A 21,446-nucleotide genomic window follows, 5' to 3' on the forward strand; every position below is an offset into this window, starting at 1 on the left:
AACCCTCACCAGGACACCCAGCCCAGGACACCCCATAGCATTGGAACCATCACAGACAAAGTTTCTGGCTACGCTGTCTCTATCCTAATACCTTATGCCACTGGAGCTGCCAACTATTTGACAAACACCACACATTTCTTAAAGAAACAGGGCTCTATTGACAAGCTTCCAGCAAATGCCACGTTAGCTACCATGGATGTCACAACATGGATCTCTGTATACAACAGCCCTTGTGAGAATGGATTACAAGCCATGAAGAACATTATTCCTGATGAAAAAACTGCTTTTGTATCCATTATGCTCTCCTTCTTTATCCTCACACACAACTACTTCAGGTTTAGGGACTCCTTATACCTACAAAAAATGGCACTGCCATGGGCACATGTATGCCCCCCCCCCCAAGTATGCCAACATATCTATAACCAATGTTGAAGTTTGTTTCCTCTGCTCTCTCATCCTCCCAGTACAAATCAGGTTCATCACGGGCATCTCCATAATATGGACAAATGGGAAGGACTCTCTAGAGAAATTTCACCAAGACTTTAACAACTTCCACCCCTCCATCAAACTAACTCTGGAATACTCCATGCAGTGGATTCATTTCCTAGGCAGTAATGGTTTGCAATGGCCACATCACCACCACACTGCATTGGAAAACAACTAACTGCCACAGCTACCTTCATGCCACCAGCTTTCATCCTAAGTATACTACTAGACCCATTGTCTACTGCCAAGCTCTATGTTACAGCTGGATCTAGTCAGATCCCAATGACTGGGATAAACACCTTAAGGATCTGGAACATGGATTCTTACAATTACAATACAATCCCAAAACTGTAGCCACTCAAATCAACATAGCCAAACTCAGATTCTGTTCAACCTGCTAAAATAACAACCCTGAGACAAGGATAACAGAATCCCTCTGGCTGTCATTGAAAGCCTCCAGCTTCAACACCTAAGATGCATCATTAATGTGTCTCCAACCCCTCCTGGAAAAGGATGACCATCTCAAGATAGAGATCTTTTAGAGTTAGGCCTGTCCTGGCTTACACATAGCACCTGATCTCAAATGGTGTCTCTCAAAACAAAGAACTTCCATCTTCACTGAGGCACCAGGCCTTGCAATAGTCCCAAATGCCTGCTGTGTCCCACATCAATATAGACTGCATAAACACTGGACTTTATAAAAAACAGTACAACATCCAAGGTTCATTCACCTGCAACTCCACCAACCTCACATGTACCATCACTTGCTTACAATACCCATCTGCTATCTATATCAGTGATCTCCAGATTTAAGAATGAATGGACACCAATCTGACATCAGCTGTAAAAAAACACAAAAGCCTGTGACAGAACACTTCAACTTCCCTGAACCCTCCATCTCTGACCTCAGGATTGCTGTTCTCAGGCAGAAATTTTTTTAAAATTAGTTTGAACAAGAAATTGAATCAAGGAACTGGACTGTGTTAAGTATGGTTCAAACAGGGACTACAGGTTCTTATCTTATTACCAGGATTAGCTTTTGTGACTGCTTTGTTCCTATGGGTTCTTTGCTTGCATGCCTCTCACAGCACTCTACCCTCCCACTTCCTCCTTGCCTCTCCTTTCTGCTTTCCTGCTTAATCACTCACTCCATTTTATACTCTGCTCTAAGATGTCCTATCACAGGATCTGATGAAGTAAATTTGGATTCACAAAAACTTGTGCTCTCTCTCTCTCTCTGTGGATTTCTTATTTAGTTGTTCTACAAAGGTGCATATCTACCCTGCCTTTTCAGTCTATCCAAAACATGTGGTTGGTCTAATAAAAGATATTACCTACAAAAGTCCTTGCCTCTTGCTTGTATTATACATTCATATTTACTTTAATCCATGATGCGTAAAATAGCTGCTTATGTATTTCTCCTAATATATAAAGACCAAATTAAATCTGTGCAGCGCATAGGGCCCAGTCCTGCACAGTGCACCTGTTTTGATACAGCAACACACACACACATACACACCCCATTTATAGTAGTAAAACCTCTTTAGAAAATTGTTAGAATTGATTATGGATGGTTTCTCTTATCATAAAATAGCTATGCATAACTAATTGAAACTTAACCCAGAGTACCATTATTCTATATTGTTCCATGAAGTATATAATGCTGGATATATTGATTGCTAAGGACAGCCAACATCAACATTTATAGTAGTGTTTATGATGCTTGGTAAGGATACTAACCAACAAAAATGTTACTTCCAACATCATTAATATGTAATAACTAGAAACTGTACATCTCTGGAAATAATATCATTTTGAAAATGAACAGAATTTTCATATGTTTGATATAATAATGCAATAGTAACATTAAAATGCCCTATTTAAAAAGGTTTTGTTCTACTATTGTGTTAAAATCCCATAATTTGTTATAAACACATTTCAGCGAATACCCATACACTTGTGTAAAAATCTAGCAGCAGCATCTTTTTGTAGCTGTTATTTATTATAATTAGTTAGCATCTTTTTAAAACTCCACACCAAATATATTTATACATAACATCACATGCTGGGTAAAACACAAAAAGAGCAAACCATTCACTTCTGAATATTATAGCTTAAGCCTTATATTATTCAGAGCTTCCAGTAGTTCTTAGATAAATTTCTCAATTAGTCCACTGCCATATAGCTGTAGAAGGCTAACAAACCCCTCAGTGTTCACATGACAACCCTTGTTCAAATGCATCCTTATTCTGTCATCTACTGGCAGTGTGCTTTCCAGTCATGTTCTCTGCCAGTCCTTACCAGTTTGCCAATTATACAAGCTGCTTCCCAGACATCAGACAAAAATTCCACAAGACTGCTGTGCAAGCGTACCCTAATTAACCATCAGCTTAATTAGACAATTTACTGTGTAATTAGCAGGCAATTAGTCAACACCTCTCAGATCTTATTGACTGCTGTGACAGCCTTCCCTACTCTACACATTCCAGTACACAATCACCACCATGATTCTAGCACTCTCAATCCCCTGTACAACAGTTCTGTGCAAAGAGAAGTGAATAATATTACATAACAAAAGAGAAAAAAATGAATACTTTGCCGGTTAGTTATTGAACTGCATTCTAGCTTGGATTTTTTAATACTAGATGGCCAGCTGCTGAAATAAGACACTACCAAACATTGTTATGTCTTTTACATTCATGGCATGTTTTAGTGATAAAACATTTTATATTCCATAGAACTACAGTAAGAGTCAGAAAAACAGAGGCCACAGAAAAAAAGTGCATTGTAAACTGTAGTTATACAACATACTGCAAAATGCATGGAAGAGCAATAATCAAGTTTTGTTGGTAGCTGGTATATCATATATAGTTAAGCTAGCATTGCAGTTAACAACTTTATACTCTGAACTGCCCCTGAGAAAATCAGACTAGGCAGCTGAATTAGTTTTGTATTATACAGAGGTGGACAAGAGCTGTAGACTAGGTCATAATTCAATATCATTAATGTAAGCATGATAAATAAATGGAACACAAAGTTAAAAGATGATGCATTAAAAGAAGTGCATATTTGTACTTAAGGTTATAGGTTACTATGTTGTGTCATAATGCATATATTAAAATAACAGCAAGACTCTTTTTTGCCTAGTAATTATACTTTTGGTGCAATTTGGGTGGGTGATGTGCCATGGGCATGTGCACTTCCCTCCCATTACCATTAACTCCAAGATTTACCCATACCAATCCACTTGTTGACCACAGAGTCCAAAATCCATGACTGTTTTCTGCAAATAGCTTTGTAAAATATATTAACTTAATTCTGCTCTCACACTAATGTCAGTCAGAACTAAATCCAATAAAATAAGCAGAAATCTACCAAAGCAATGGATTGGAGAGTCACATCTCAGTTGTCTAGCTTTCCTTTAGGGACACATCGAATGTTAAAACATTTAGTCAAATGCAAAAAAGGGGTATTCAAAATCTATAATGTGGGCAGAAAGCTCCTCTACAGAAGCTGCACTAGCACAACTAAAATTCGTTGGACAACCTCAATACATGTATAAATGCAGGATATCTGTTTAAAACAAATTATGGCTGCATACACACATTCAAATCATCCAGGACAACTCTCCCAGGTTTGTTTTCTTGAGGAAAAAACCTGTACAGAAGTTCAGACAGAGAAGCGAAGAGCCTGTAGGGTGGACATGGGGCTGCTACAACATGTATCCCAGAGAGCTTTACAGGGTTTTGGGGCGGGAGGTGGTTAAAGTGAATGTAGGCAGGGATCAACTGGGGTTAGGGAAAGTGGAGGTGGGGTCTGTCATGCATAGGCGAGTCATCCAGCCTTTCCCCTCCCCTGTTCAGTGCTGGAGCCCAGTGAAGGTTGGGCAGAACATATGTTTGTATGCTTCCCTGGACCCAAGTGCTGCAGTGTGATTCAGGCAGAGAACAAGCCAGGAGCAGTACATGCCCCTTAAGCATTTCAGCACTGACCCATTCTGCTCCCTGTTTGGCTGAGACTGATACATGCTCTCCCTCCCCACTGTGGGAGCGGGAGGAAGAAGCAAAGCACACTGCAATTGTAGAGGTCAGCCCTGCATCTGCTGCCTGTACAGAAGTTCTCTCTCTGGTGAGATATTCTCCAAGGAACCCCTTCATTTGGGTTGTTCCTGAGTTATTGTTCTCCTTGAGTAGCCATTTTACTCTGGGAGAAAAATTATAAACTTCTGTACACTTGTGGTTTCTCCAGAGAGAGCAGGGACTCTCCCTGGAGAAACTGAACACCTGTCCAAGCCCAAAACCAGTTCTCCTTGCATATGTAAATTTAGTTATGTAAACTAAATTCATACATAAACAGGTTTCAATTGAATTAAGAGATTCTTCACAGGATTCTGACCCATTTTAAAGTCAAACTTTAGTTAAATTGAGGCAATATTCCAGCAGACATGATCTATTCCATTACCTACACTGATAATGTTCATGTGCTACTGTTAAAAGGTATGGGTTCTCTTTTCATAAAGTACCTTAAAATTATGGCATGAAAGAATGCTTAGGCTGGCCTTTGCTGCATTTATCATTTAATTATTTTTTCTTTTTTTTTCTGTAGACAGAAGAGAAAGTTAAGATCTGAGGGGTTATAAGTACTAACATAATGGGAAAATTGGAGAAAAACTGATTAAAAAAGAGAGGGCAATATAAGCAAATGAAATAGAAAAAATAATGAAATCAAAGCAAGAGATAATACATTTTAGATTATTTTCAAATTGATTTGGTGCTAAAACGATGCAATAAAAATACAGTGTTAGGATCAGATCATGAAGATTCTTCAGCAAGTATATACATGTTTAAGTAAATACAATGTTCCACTGAAGTCAATGTTACTGCTCTGATAGTTAACATTACCATGAATATAATAATGTTTATGATGGGAGCCTTTTTTGAATATGAAATAAATGATGGGGGGAGGGGAGAGCACTCAGAACAAACTGGTGAAAAAAACATGGTAAGTGTTTTGATTAAAAATATGGGGGGAAGCTGTTTTATCTTGTAAAAAATTACATAAATCTATTCTGTTGAATAAAACTAGGTGGACAGTAAGGGCCTCCGATAAAGGGCGTAATGTTAACTTTAAAAGCAGTGCTCTGATGGGTTGTGATATGGAAAAGCTAACACGTCTGATTAAGTATATTATTAATACCGTGGTGATGCAAGTGCCCACAATCACTTACTTGAATCACTTGGAAAAAGAAACAGTTAACAAAATTCTAATTTTAAAATGAAAAGAAATCTACTTTTCAGAAATCACTTGCTAACTTACACTGACCCAATATTTTTATCTGAAATATTTTCTTATAGAATGCTATTTTGGATTTTGTTAAGGTTTCTATATGTTTTCTCAGAGGTTATACGGTTAAATAAGCTAATCAATTCTAAACTACAATATTTGAGATGAGCATGTTACATTTGTGTTTTTCTGATATTGGATCTGTTATTCAGGAGTGCTAAGCTCCCTAAATTAAGTCAACAGGAGCTGCAGATGGCTTGGAAATTCTGGGAAATCAGACTTATTGTAACTATGTTAGAAAAAAACGGCAAAAAGAAAAACACCTTGGCTAATAGTTTAACAAGAATCAGTCACATTATACAAAAGTAATACAGGATTAATAGCTTGTTTAGTTTGAAACATCTTATAAACATAAGGTGTTTAGAAATATATTTGAGATTTTAACTAATATTTAGCTAATTGAAAAGATTTGCACATTTAACACCACTGATAATCTTCTAAATTGTATTTTGAAGAAATACTTTCACTTGAGGCATGCTACATTTCACACATACAACCTCATTGGTTGTAGTGTCATAAAATCTACCTAAAGCAATGGATATTTTCAGTATAGACTGGACTCCCACTTCAGAGCGCTTATTTATAAAACATTTAGCTCTATATTCTGAATCTACATCCATGGATTTTGTTAGACTTGTTCTTGATTTATACTAGCATAAATGAGTGCAAAATCGGTCTCCTTAATTTTTTTAACTTGTATGATAGAAAGTTCTCTCAAATATTGGTATACCGTACACTAGTATTTACAAACTGCCAAAACTAAAGCTTAAAGGCCAAATTTAGATTGTGTCTAAGTGCCATTCTGAATTTGCTTACTATGACAAATTAGCATAAAACACCTGTTTAATAATAGAAACTATAAGTTTAAAATGAAAATTAAAGCTGAATAAGACTATTGCTTGGGCATGCAGGGATGAAATAAGAAAGGCAAAAGTGCAACTGGAGTTGTACCTAGCAAGAAACGTGAAGGATAACAAGAAGGGTTTATACAAGTATATCAGCAACAAAAGAAAGATCAGGGGAAGTGTGGGTCCCTTTCTAAATGGGAAAAGGCAACCTAGTGACAGATGATGTGGAAAAGGCTGAAGTACTCAATGCCTTTTTTACTTCAGTCTTCACAGGCAAAGTTAACTCCCAGACAACTGCATCTGGCAGTAGTTTGGGGAGAAGGGGAACAGCTAACAGTGGTGAAAGAACAAGTTAGGGACTATTTAGAAAAGCTGGATATGTACAAGTCCATGGGGCCGCATAAAATACCCCTAAGGATACTGAGGTAGCTGGCCAATGTGACTACGGAGCTGCTGGCCATTATCTTTGAAAACTTGTGGTGATCAGGAGCAGTCCTAGCTGATTGGAAAAAAGCAAATTTAATGACCATCTTGAAGAAAGGGAATAAGGAGGATCTGGGGAACTACAGACTGGTCAGCCTCACCTTGGTCCCTGGAAAAATCATGGAGTAGGTTCTCCAGGAGGAGAAGGTGATCAGGAAGTCAGCATGAATTCACCAAGGGTGAGTCATGCCTGACCAACATGACTGCCTTCTATGATGGGATGACTGGGTCTGTGGATGTGGGGAGAGTAGTGGACAAGATATATCTTGACTTTAAGTAAGGTTTTTGTTATGGTCTCTCACAATATTCGCACAAGCGATCTAAGGAAGTATGGGTTGGATGAATAGGCTGCAAGATGGATAGAAAACTGGCTGAATTGTTGGGCTCAAAAGGTAGTAATCAGTGGTTTGATGTCTAGTTGGTAGCCAGTATCAAGTAGAGTGCCTCAGGGGTTGGTCCTGGGGTTGGTTTTGTTCAGTATCTTCATCAACGACTTGGAAGATGGGATGTCGTGTACTCTCAGCAAGTCTACAGATGATACCAAGTAAATACACTGGAGGGTAGGGCTAATATTCAGAGAGACCTTGACAAATTGGAGGACTGGATATAAAAGAAATCTCATGAGGTTTAATAAGGACAAGTATAAAGTCCTGCACTTAGGAAGGAACAATCCCATGCATCAATACAAGTTGGGGACCGACTGGCTAAGCAGCAGCTCTGCAGAAAAGGACCTGGGGCTTACAGTGGACAATAAGCTGAATACAAACCAACAGTGTACCCTTGTTGTGAAGAAGACTCATGGCATATTGGGCTATATTAGTAGGAGTATTACCAGCAGATTGAGGGAAGTAATTATTCACATTGATTTGGCACTGGTGAGGCCACATCTGGAGTACTGTGTCCAGTTTTGGTCCCCCCACTACAGAAATGATGTGAAAAAATTGGAGAGAGTCCAGTGGAAGTGAACAAAAATGGTTAGGGGGGTTGGGGAACATGACTTATGAGGAGAGGCTGAGGGAACTAGATTCATTTAGTCTGGAGAAGAGAAGACTGAGAGGGGATTTAACAGTAGCTTTCAACTGCCTGAAAGGTAGTTCCAAAGAGGATGGAAGTAGACCATTCTCAGTGGTAGCAGATGACGGAACAAGGAGCAATGGTCTCAATTTGCAGCAAGGGAAATTTAAATTGGATATTAGGAAAAAGTTTCTCACTAGGAGGGTAGTAAATCCCTGGAACAGGTTACCCAGAGAGGTTGTGAAATCTCCATCCTTGGAAGTTTTTAAGGCCTGGCTAGACCAAGCCCTGGCTGGGATGGTCTAGTTGGAGGTGGTCTTGCTTTAAGCAGGAGGTTGGACTAGATTACTTCCTGTGATCCCTTCCAACCCTCATTTTATATGATTCTATTATTCTAATTATCCTCTGGTAGACATTTTACACACACGGCCACTCACACCCAGCTTTCCTTGTACCCTTGAGGAGATCATCTCCATGATAGATATCTGGGCTTTCTGGTTCAAATGCTAGGGTTTTTATAATGCTCACCAGGCATATGACTGAAGGATCAACTCTCCAGCTGGGTTCTTTTTGCTAATTCAGGGAAACTGGGAGGAAAACTGAGAACAGGAAGCCCTTTGATCTTTGTAGAAATCTGTGCTTGTAGATTTGTGATGTGTACAGATTCACTAGAAAAACACCTACCATGCCACATCCATCTCTGTGATTCTTCTTTGGAATATGCCATAAAATGACTATTGAGTTCCTGATGCTATAAATACTATCACAAGAAACCCCTTTTATATAGAGGGATATTTCAGTCAGAGGACTTCCAAACATTTGTTTCACAAATATACTTCACTACCTTCCACATTTTGACATGTTCATTGGCAAATACAATCTGAATTATTAATGCTGAAAATTATTTTTTAAAACAGGGCCAAATTCATCACCTTTGTAAATCCACTGACATCACAGGGAATGAGACATGCAGCAGTTTAAGTCTTACATGTGCTCAGTGGGATTTCAGTAGTTACACTACATAAGAGATTAGCTTGTGATTTTTTTTAAGTTCCCACTACATTAAATGACCAGATTCCCTGGTTCTCTACTTCGATTGTATTGTTCCAGCATTACGTGAGACTGCCTACACCCTCACAGATAGGAATTCTTCCAGTGCAAAGATGTGGCTTGTTGGTTTAATGGGTCTTTTTGCCATGCCCCTGCTGTCCATGGCATAAGGGGGCATAGTGGGAAGAGATAATGGCACCAGCTGGAATGCAGTGCACTGTGGTGTTCCTCAGCTGGCACACAATTTTTGGAGACTAAAAGCTGCCAGAGTTTAGAGCAGCCTATGAAGCTGCTTTAAAAAGCAAGCCTCTAGGCTGTTCTAAACTGTCAGGGCTGGGGTAAGAGGAAGTGCAGCAGTGAATTTAGTTCTTAAACCAAAGATACCATAAAAATGTGTTGTTGAGAATGCACAAGAAAGATTTTTTTTGTCTTTTGCTGAGATTCACAGCATAAACTGCTTTTTGTTGAGTAACATTTTTATATTTAAAACATCCACGTTAAATACAATCTTTTAATTATAAGATTTGTTTTGTATTATTGCATGCTATTTTCTGTCCCCAAGATAATTTTTCCTTTGTTTTGTACACTTTACATATCCAAATCTAAAAGCAGTCAGACATAAAATGTGATTGATATCCACCATTACAATTTTCTTCAAATTCACAGTTTATATTTTAAGACTTATTTGAGTATTTTTTAAAATAATAAATAATTCAAGTCACAGGCAGGCTTAGTGTGCTAAGAAATCCTGTAAAAAGCTCATTTTTTTGTTCAAGAATGTAGTTAATAAAAGTTGTCTTTGATGTTATTTAGTAGAAAGGCAAACAGTCTTTTTTATATTTGACATTAACAATCTGATCATTTGTCTCCCCAAAGAAAGCCCATACAGCTTTCATACAGGCCACACAATAAAGAATAGTAATATTTCTGTTTACTGAGATATCAACTGGCATTTCGTTGCAAGTCAATGGTCTATCTTTGCTACAGCATGCTAGACCTCAATCTGGCATCTACAAATGTCAAGAGTATAAAAAAAAAAATTATAAGTAGAAAATCAGAAGCATGTTCTAAATTCCTAAAAAAGGAAACAAAGTTCACCCAAACATATTTGCTGCAGAAATCAGTGCAATATTCAGCTGTCAATCTAGAAAAACAACGAGGGATAGATGCTGTCAGTAGGACAGGATAATAAAATTTCAAGCAGATGTTCAGGCTGGGCTCTAATTCTCACTGAACTCCCTTGGTGAGCATTTAATTTCTTTATCATATGCAAGCTAGGCAAATTGTACTTCATCAAAACTGTATTGTGAAATATTAATATTTCATATTATAGCAAAACTCCATAGAATAACCTTTGTCATATTAGGAACATCAGAATTTCAAATGTCACGGTTCTGCATTTTAATACATCTTAAATAGCTTTTTGGCTTAGCACCATAAATTATAACTAGTTTAATCTAAATTACCATGCTGTAACATCATACAAAAATATACATCTTTTAATACAGGTTCACTTCAGTGAAATACTAATATTATGGAAAACAATGTCTCATTGTGTTTAGATTTTTTTACCACCTATAATTATACAGGGAGGTACAGACCAAATAAATATACAACTGACTGAAGTATAAATCAGTGTATTGAAAAACAGTAAACAGAAATTCTTATCTCTTGGGTAAATTCATTAATTTCTTACATAAAATGGTTCTTATTGAGAAATGGTTTTTGAAAATATATTCAAGATTCTACAGATTATACAGATATATACTATGATTAGAAACTTTCCTGAAACATTTTAGTAGAAATTTACTCTAATTTTAATTGCAGTTATGTTTTTTTTAATTCGCTATACAACCTGTACTACAAAGTGAGAAAACATTGAGGGTTTAAGATGAAGTTTGTACACATTTATTTCTGCTGGTACTCCTAATAAAGGCAACAGCTTCTAAGTTATTGAAAGCGACAGCATCACAAATCAATGGATGTCACAACAGAGTAAAGACAGATGTCTCTGATTAATCAAAATTAAATTTTTACAACTGAAGGAAGCATCTAAAAAATCAAAGCAAACATTTCTGCCATTCCACTTACTTTTTCTCTTTCTACCATAGAAAAAAAGAGTGCAACAAGGAAATCCCTGAAGACTGAATTAATCCATGACAGAACAAGGAACAACAGTCTCAAGTTGCAGCAAGGGAAGTTTAGGTTAGATATTAAGAAGAATTTTGTCACTAGGAGGATAGTAAAACACTAGAACAGGTTACCCTGAGAGGTCGTGGAATCTCCATCCTTGGAGCTTTTTAAGACCTGGCTACACAAAGCTTTGGCTGGGATGATGTAATTGGGGATAGTCTTTCTTTGAGCAGGGGGTTGGACTAGATGACCTCCTGAGGTCCCATCCAACCCTAATTTTCTGTGATTCTATGATTTTACAAAAGTAACAGATTTTCAATAAGTGTATGGCTCAAAATGAACTAATTCATAGATAAATACAGTTTTTAGTGGATACCTCTTACATTTTTATTTAAAATCATAAATTTAAACATGGTCTTCCTAAAACTTTGTTCTCACAGAATTTAATGTAAATGTCTATGTACGGAATCCTACTTAATACTAGATAAAAGTTGTATAAATCTCCAGTGAATCAATGTAACAATTCTATTGAAAAGGAACCAGCTGTTACCATTTTTTAATTAAACTAAGAGATTATTCCTATTTCAGATAGTTTCCATTTTTCAGAGAAGATGGTTCTGAAGAACTAATGATTGGTATACAGCAAAATATATTATAAACAGGCTTACTATTAACTGAATCCTATACTTGGACTTTATTTTATTCTTCTCCCTCAAACTTTTTTCTCAAACTTCTTATCAAGATAATTAAGGCACAGTATTTCTGCAGAAGAGACTGAATAATACAAAAATACTATTTCAGGCACAGAAGTGCAAAAGAGGGAAATAAAGTTTGCAAACAGAGAGAAGTAAGAGAATGCGGGCCAGCTTTGGGTATTTTTCTCTTTCATTTTCCTAGCTTATTGAAAGCCTTCTTAAGTGAAGTTATCCCCATTTCTAAAAGAGATCAAATTACCTGATACAAATTAGTTCAATTTTTAAATATATCATTTATTTTGTAATGAAAACTCCCACAAATGATTATTTACCACTATCCAGTTTACACTGACAGTTGTATACTGCAAGACTTAGTACTTTCTGAATAAATTAGAGTGAATTTAAGTGCATAAATATTCTGAGAGAAGTTCAGCTATGACTCATATTATGTTCTGTATGTTCCTTTTATAATTAAGTGCCGCTTAAGAACATGCTTGCTGGGTGACATGTGATTGAAACCTATACCCCATGGCTAGGGACAGACATTACACTTAAACTCATTTAAGTCATCAGAAACTGGTTGATACCTGTAACAGAACAGATGTTCAGTGCACATAAACCAGTTTGAGAACGGCTGAAACAGTTTGAGATAAACCTGGTTAAATGTAATATCGGATTTAACCAATTTGGGTCAAACCAGTTTATGCAATATCTGTCCCAGACTCTTCCTGGTTTAACTTAAACCAGAGCCCTCAGCATCCCAGATGCTTTGCAGCCCTGGATGGGGGTCTCTGCTCCAGAGACCTTAGCTGGCCTCTCCCCTCTGCTCCGTGGCTGGAGCTCCGGCAGAGATAGCAGACACAGCAGAGTCTGCCTGGCTTCCCTGTGCACCCTCACAACCCAGGACTCCCTGGTTAAGCAAGGATTCCCCACTCCCCCCTCCCACAGCACAGATAGTAGCCAGCATGCGGTATGCTAGCTAATGCTGAGAGGGGTCTGTGTAAGGCAGACAAGACAAAGGCAGACAGGATAGTGTCTGCTTAGGGCTTTTTGGAGCTAATCAGCAGGCCAGCTGGTAATGTCCTTCCATTACTTCTTTTGAAAAAGTTGTGTAACAAGAGCTTGAACTAATGAGAGAGGCTTTTGTTTTCTTGATGGGGTGTTAAATGTTGTGTTATCAACTCCCTGCTAGCTCCCTCAGTGGTCAGGAGCAGCAGGCGGAGGGGGGTTGGAGGGCTCCCTAATCAGAGAGTCCTGCTGGGACCTAGCCATGCCCCCCCCCCCAACCTCAGCTCAACACTGCAGAAGGGAAGGGATGGATGCTTTAGTGCCCCCTAACTTCTAGCCTGAACCACTGCAAGGATGTTCCTGCATTTTGTCAGTCCAGAGGGGATATCTGTGCAGTTACAAACTGGTTCAGCCTAGCCAGGTTAGATTAACCTGCAAAGATTGAACGAATTCAGGCATTTTGAATGTCTGTCCCTAGCCCACAAGTAGAAGGCTCTAGATACATTAGAACTAATGTGGTTCTGCTGCACAGGGTATGTTGTCTGTTTGAGAAGGGAGCTAATGTTTCATGACAAGGAATTTTGCTCTACTATAGTTCTTTCTGTGGCCACATGAATTATTTGAGTAAAGAACAAACTAAAGTCTATGGACTAAGACTGAAGAGCTGATGTATAAGATGGATATGACAGACATTCCTCCCATAGGCTGCAAGAGCTGGTGTCTTGAGATTCCAGAAGATAATTCTGGTGAACTAAAATTGCACACAACTTTCTGGGTTGCTCAAAGTTTAGAACACCAACTGTATAATAGGAAGATATCTTAGACAAGCTTTCAGGTACAAGGTACCCTTCCTCAGGTCCAGGTTTTCTGGACTATCAAAGCTACAATGTTCTTCCAACAATGGAGACATATTGGCATTCTGCACAATGTTAAAAGGAAAAAGTAACAGTACAGTACCCTGTATTAGACAGCCACCAAGTTTTTTACAGAGGGAAAAAAGCTTTTGTATAAAAGTCAGGGGTAGGCCCAGAGGAGTGCAGTGGGGTGACTGCACCCCTCTCTTTGGCCATGTGGCAGGAGCAGCAATCCAGGACTTTTTAAATCCTGAAGAAAGTATGCATTTCCCCCCACTTCCCTTCCCCTCCATGCTCAGAGATACGTCCCCTTCTGCCTCCTTCCCCCCACCCCAAATATAGGTGTCCCCGCTGTGCTGGGGGTGAGAGGACCTCCTGTCCTGCTCTGGTCAGGGTGTGTGGAGGCTGGGCTTAGCCCAGGACACCCATAGGGGTAGGAAGCAGGTAAGTTCCTCCTCCCTGCCTGCTCCCTATGGGTGTTCCCCACCAGCCTGGGGAAGAAGAACCTATCCACCTGCCCACCACCATTCAGGCAGGTGAGGGGGGAATGGAAAAGGAAAGAACCAGAAGGGGAGGAGAAGGGAGGGGAGGGGCCTCTGGGCAAGAGGGTTGGGGGTAATTCTTATCTTCTTCAGTACTTAAAGTCTCTAGCTGCTGTTCCTGGGGCATGTTCTACCAGCTGTGGTGGGAAGGAGAGGAAGGAGGAGGCTGGGAGCAAGGGGTGCAGCCACCCCTGCAGCACTAGTTGCTTCTCCCATGTCCCCCTTTATAAAATCCTGGACCCAGTTCTGTAAAAACTATTCCCTTATCTCCAAAATAACTCAACTCACTACTCCCTCTCCCTCTTAACAGGTCTATTAGGCTCCCTGATGCAATGGTACTCTCTCTGTTTTATTCTTCTCATTGTCACCTCACTGTGAGTAGTCAATGGCTAGGTTGTACAAATCCTTTAGATATTCTCCCTTAGCAATACATCAGGGAACCAGCCCACCACACACCCATTTTTTTCTGAAATGCCAAAGAACTAATTGCTGCTTATAAAATGGATGCCCCAGGTTTCAGTCTGCAGAGGGCAGGTAGAGGGTGCTATGCATAGGAAAAGCAAGGTAAACCTGGTGAACAAGACAAGTCACAGTCGGGAAACCCAATAAGACATTAATAGAACACTGCTGGGAAGTCAAATTACTCATACTCTAGCAGTGACAGGTCAAAAAGAGGGCACCTCTTAAGAAAGAACATGCCTAAGTTCATGCCTAAATTCGGGCCCCCTAAACTATGCTAATCTCTACTACCAGCCAAACTCTAGTGTATCCAAGAGTAGGGAAACTTGTCACAAAGCAGGGCTTCTACTCTGTACAGAGGACTAATGTACAGTCTTATTTGTATAAATTCTGATATAATAAAGGGCTTTGTCTGTCTGTCTGTCTGTCGGTAATGCTTTTGAAAAAAGTGTGCACGCATTGCCAAGATAGGGTTACCATACATCTGTGTCCTCTTTTTTAAGCCCTCTGATCTTAGTCAGGGTGGGTTTTTTTTAAATCTGAGCAATGTCTGGGACTTTGCTCCACTGGTGGGAGCAGGGGGAGGGCAATTGGAGGCAGCAGGAAGCACACATGAACCTGCCTGCAGCTACAGAGGTGCGCAGACCCATGCAGTGCTCCCTGCTCCCTCTGATCACCTCCCCCTGCTTCCACCCCTGGAGCACAGCAAAATCCTTGGCCAGGGCAGGGGGAGCAGGGGTGGGTTGCTTGTTCTCCAGAGAGGAAAGGGGCGGGGGGGCTTGGAGGGCAGTGGGGTAGAAAGAGGAAAGGAAAGGAAAGGAAAGGAAAGGAGAAAAGAGGAGGGGAGGCTGTGGCACCTCCTGCCCTGGGATGGGGCTGCCGCACTGCACCAGGCAGCCTGGCCATGGCCCCTCCCCGCCCTTCCTCCCGTGCCCCCCTCAGCATCTCATGGCTGCTCAGCCTCTGCAAGCAAAGCACAGGCACTGGCCCTTGTGCTGCTGGCCTGGCCACATTTTGCTGCCAACTGATGACCATTTTTCCTTTGTTCTGGCACTAATGTAACAGGTCCTTGAAGGGGAGCATGTGTGCAGTTATTTAGGGCCAAGTAGGTGTCACAGAGTGTTTGAATTTACCTCTGGGTATGAATCAACCCACTGCCACTTGTTAATACAAAGTTTAGTATCAGAACCACCACGCTTCAGACAGTGAAGATGGGGACAGCTGGGGCCCCTCTGGCAGGGCTGGTGGGTTCAGGGGGCTATGGGTCAGGAGTGAGGGGCATCAGGGTGGGGGACTGTGGGTTGGGAGTGTGCGGGGCACTGGCAGCGCCAGGGTGCTGTGGGTCAGGAGCGAGGGGCACCATCAGGGTCCAGGGGAGTAGGGTACTTCAGTTTTGTGAGTGAGGGGCACTGGCAGGGCTGGGGTCAGTGAGTAGCAGCAGAAGGGCTGGGGTGGCTGTGGTTTCTCAGTGAGGGGCAACAGAATGGGCAGGGACAGGGCCACTCTTCAGGGCCAGCCATGAAAACACTTCTTTGAAAGCCGTCATTCATGACAGGCAATTGGCTAGTATATAAATATTAGGCCTGTGCAAAGCAGCAAGTATTTGCCTCGGATTTGGATTTGGCTGATTTGGAGGGACACATTTGATTTGGTGATTCGAATCACTGTCCCGATTCAATTTGGCTGATTTGGATCCAGAGATTTGGTAATGATTTGGAGTTTCAGCCATAGACTATACAGGTAGCTGTCCTCAACAACACTGGACACAGCTGCCTCCAGCTGGTAAGTCTCTTGTGGTGGGCGGAGGGGGGAGGGAAGGGGCGTGGGGGGGCTGATCATCACCCCAACAGCGAGGGAGGGATTGAGGCTGGGACAAGCTGCCCAGCTGGGGTGGAGGGGCATGGGACTTGGGGATAGGGACTCTCATCACTATATGCCACTGTGCACTGGGAGCTGCTCTTCCGGTGGCTCCTCTGCCAGCTCTTGCCACTGGTCTGGGAAGGCATGGGAGCGGGCATGTGCTCTCAGATCTGCATGGGGTGGGCTGCACTGGACTGAGCTCTGAATGGGTGGCAGCTGACACTGGGAGTGGGGACTATGCCCTCCCACCGCTTGCCCAGCTGGGGCGGGGAGGCACAGGATGGTGCCACTGTGCTGCCACGGAAAAGCAGAGTGCAGCGGCGGAAGCCACTCCAGCCTCCCTACACCTCCTGGACAAGCTGTGGTTTTGCCCCACCCACCTCAGCTAGACGATCAGTGGCAGGGCATGTGGGTGGGGACATGCACTTGGATTGGAGTGGGGCTGGTGGCAGGGGATATGGGGAGTTTTAGGGTGGCTGCAGGCCCCCCATAGCCCTAACTCCACTGCACTCTGTGGGGCAGGCAGAGCCAGGGCTGCGCTCTGGCCAGCAAGCCCCCACCACCAGGCTGTACTCTCTGGGGCAGGCAGAGCCAGGGCTACACTCTGGGCTGTGGCTGCCTCCAGCTGGTAGCTGCCTGGAGCACAGCCCTGGGTCCACCTGCCCCTTGGAGTACAGCCCGGTAGTGGGCAGCTGGGGCTAAACTCCTGGAGTGCAGCCCTGGCTCCACCTGCTCCTCAGAATGCAGTCTGGCAGCAGGGGCTTGGCTCTCGGAGCACAGCCCCGCCTCCACCCAACCCGTGAACCTCAGTCCAATGGCAGGCGACTGGGCCTAGCCTCCTGGAGTGCACCCTGACCCAGCCTGCCTCGTGCAGATCTGGGGGCACACGCCCACTCCCATGCCCACCACAACAGACTTACCAGCTGGAGGCAGCTGTGTCCAGTGCTGTCGAGGAGTGCTGCCTGTATAGTCTATGGCCAAATCTCCGAATCAGCGCCGAATCTCTCCAAATTGATTCAAAGGCTTCCAATTCAATGTGGACCTTTTAATGGGTCTCCCGATTTGATTTGATTCAGGTTCGGGGATCCAGCCACCAAATCGGGCTGAATCTCCTCCAAATTGAATCGGCTACCAAAGCGTCGCACGGCCCTAATAAATATCTGGTTGCACTTAAATTGCAGGCCCAGAAAGTCTTCTGCTCTTAGATGAGTATTACATCAAATTTATGTTTATACAACCCGAAGCTAACTTTACAAAAAAGGAACAAAGAAAAAATAGAGAGATCAAAGAAATGTAAATTATACTGAACTATATTATTCCATACTAACTTCTGATTATTTGTTTCTGTATTAAACAGACTGAGAACAAAGTCTTTGTGTAACACTCACTGAAGTAACAACTCATTGACCTTTTCTTTCCATTTGAAATACTTATTTGTGCAGCATTAACACTGTATTGGATTTATAAATTAAAACAATTACATTCTGTAGCCCCTGACATGGTATTTTAAAGCACTTCACAAACATTGTGGCTCAGTGTCTGTGAGACTTGTCTTATTGCAATAAATGGTAGAAAAGTAATTTTAGGTAACACTATTGTGAGTTGTGCAGCACAGACCTGTTCCTGTTCTTTCAAGGATTCCTACCTATATAGTAAACTAACCTGGGCTTGCTTAGCTTACAGAATTTGACAGTCAGTCACAGTGCAAGATGGCATGGTTGCAGGCATTATAGCAACATATCTAATAATACCTTTCAATACTTGCTATATCATGTCATCAATTCAGGCAGTGAAATAATTATGCAAAAATGGATAGCTTCAATTAAATCCTTCCTTACTGAAGTATTTCAATGAGATATTTCTCTGTATGTTTTACCCCATAGATCAGATCAGGATCTCTTGTTACACATATGTTGTTACGTCTGCTGTCTGTAGAGTAGCAAAGAATTCTATGACATGTACATCACGCTGCTTATATAACTGCAATCAAAATCTGGCCAAATGTATTTTACAGTGGAATACATTCACACCCCCACTCCCCTTACCTTAAAGCCAAAGCACAATCTCATCTACTCACATGGATTTCTCTACCCTCTCTATACAAAAGGACACACAAATCTTCCTCTTCCCTCTGTTTAAATCTCTATCTAACCAATCCTGCACCTCTTCTGTTTCAATTCCCTTCTACTTAATGTTTCATAGTAAATGAACATTTAACATAGCCAAAGCTGCGCTTGTCATTTTCCTTCCCAAACACTCTTCACGCCCTCTTACTGTCTGCTACTCTGTTTGATGCCAGCACCATCCACAATATTATGCAAGACTGTAAGTAAAGCCTTTTAGCATCTGCAGTTAAATTCCCTGCTCAAACCTTCAGTTTTCAGTCTTGACTGCAGAACACTCCTTCTTCTCTTCCCAAATATGCCTGGTATGTACATCAAGTCTATACAAAATATTACAACAAAGATGACCTTCCAGCCAGCCCATCATGCTTACCTGTCATGACATTAATTCCTTCACAAACCTCTAGACTTCTGCTCCATTAGAGTGAAGCTTCTTGGCTTTACATTCCAGGCCTTCAAGTAAAACTCTGTTTTTCCCTACATCTTTATCCTTGACTTGTTATATATTGCCTCTATTCCCTCTGCCAGACCAGTGACTCCATCATCAACATAGAGAAACTAATGTATGTACCCAATATTTGCACAAACATTTTCCTACCTTCATCCTGGCAGTTCTCTACACACAGACAGACCTTAACATGCCATTAGAAAAAGCCACTATTTATTCTCTCTATTGCCCTTGCATTCAATTCCCTCCTGTAAACCCATTTGCACTGTAATATCTAAAAGAAATTGGATGACTGGTAATGGTAAGGCTGTGCAATAAACAGAGAAAGTTTATGTCATAATGGAAAAACAAAAAGCTAATATTACCAAACATTTTATCACTAAAAGTTAGCCAATCCTCACCCTCCTGATTATTTGACATCTTCACTTGACCTTATTCTGCTATTCTTTGTCTAACTGCTCATTCAGTTTTCTTTGATGATCTCTATAACTGCAAGCACATGCTTTCAGAAGCAAATAAATAATAGCAATAATAATAATGATGGCCCTGGAAAGGTTAACAGAATATTCATAGAATCCTAAAAGCTATTTAATTCACTGGATCTAATAGTTATATCCTCAAAATGCTGAAATAATTTAAAAGCAAATTAAATGACTAAGACTTAAATACACCTAAAAATATTTCCTTACCTTGTCCAGAGAGAATGTTTTGGTGACAGCAAAACCCCATCCTGCCTCAAAAGCTCTTCGAATCATCGGAGAACTAGTAGCTGGAGTTGCACTGGCAATACCAAATGGATTTGGAAACTTCAGTCCAGCCATTTCAACACTGATGTCTACTAAATCAATAGGCGTATAAAAGAGAGGTAGTTCTGGGGTAGCGGAAACTGCAGATCCATATAAGTTCTGTAAAAAATAAATGTATAAAATAAACATTTTCATTATGTTCATTTATATAATTTCTTGTTAATATGGGGTATAAAGTTCATTTATCCACAGCAAAGCAAAGTATTAAATGGAAATGACTGGAAAAGCTAAAGGCATATGATTTCTGAACATATGTTGCCATCATGATGGATGGAAGTTATGCCTTTGCTACTAACAGTAAAAACAGAGATAAAAAACAGACTCTTAATACAGAAAAGTCCTATCACCTTTGTCATGCATGAAGCACAAGAAAAGAGGCCTGACAGCACTCCACTGGTACAAAACCTTTGGGAAACACAGAACTCAACAATGACAGTGATCTCTTCTGGCCTTAAAGATTCTAATATTATAAAAGCCTAAGTCTGTCTGTCTGTAACACTTTATTCACACTCTGATTGGCTGATTGAAACAGCCAATCAATCAGAGTGCTCCAAATGTGGGGGAGCACCGCCATGATTCTGAAGCCGAGCTGAGGACCGGACAGAGGGTGGGAGAAGCACTCCATCCCAGCCCCTGTCCTCTATGCCCCTCCCCCCACCCCATTATTCTTGACGGGCAATTGGCTAGCCTATGAATAAGAACCTGAAGAAGCACAGCTTTCCTGCCCCTCCTCCCAAACCCACCAAACACAACACCTGTACAGGAAGGAGGAAGAAACTCCAGTAATTTAGAAAAATCTTAACTGTTGAACAACTATGTGAGTTGCTGATACTTGTTTTGTTTTTATTTCACTCATCTCTTGGGGTGAGTACAGACCGTCAAAAAGCCTGAGGCTGAATTGATTTGGTCTTTTCAGGTTAGTCTAAGCTGCAAAGATTGAACCAATAAGCAAATGAACAGACATTCACTTTTGATCCAGGAAATACAGCCAAATGCCTGCCAGAAGCTGGGGAGGAAGTGGGGGGCACTAGAGCAGGGCTCTTTGGCATATAACCAGCATGGGCTGTGTGTTTGCTTCCTCTTCCTGCTGCCCACAAGGTCTCTGAGATATGCAGTCCACAATTACAGCAGCAGAACTCTGCAGAGTTGCTCATTTCCTCTTCCTGCTTCCAGGTGCCTCTAGGATTTGTAGTCCACAGTCACAGCCAGCATTAAATTTAGCAGGGCAGGACAGCTTTGTACTCAAAGGAAGTTTAACCCCCCTCCCTGGCCCCAGACCCTAGCTGGGGTTTGC

At 41.2% G+C, this 21,446-nt stretch overlaps 1 protein-coding gene across 1 annotated transcript in view; it reads right to left on the reverse strand.

The window, feature by feature from the left end:
- The window catches only part of DPYD (dihydropyrimidine dehydrogenase), an 865,232-nt gene that overhangs the window by 369,253 nt on the left and 474,533 nt on the right, over window positions 1–21,446 (reverse strand). The window contains exon 13 of the mRNA XM_019501664.1: window positions 20,036–20,251. Within this exon, the coding sequence (XP_019357209.1) occupies window positions 20,036–20,251 (216 nt within the window). The remainder of the gene's footprint in view (window positions 1–20,035; window positions 20,252–21,446) is intronic.

The sequence above is a fragment of the Gavialis gangeticus genome, unplaced genomic scaffold (genome assembly GCF_001723915.1).
Source record: "Gavialis gangeticus isolate Ggan-Ray unplaced genomic scaffold, GavGan_comp1, whole genome shotgun sequence".
In the NCBI taxonomy this organism is placed as follows: domain Eukaryota; kingdom Metazoa; phylum Chordata; order Crocodylia; family Gavialidae; genus Gavialis; species Gavialis gangeticus.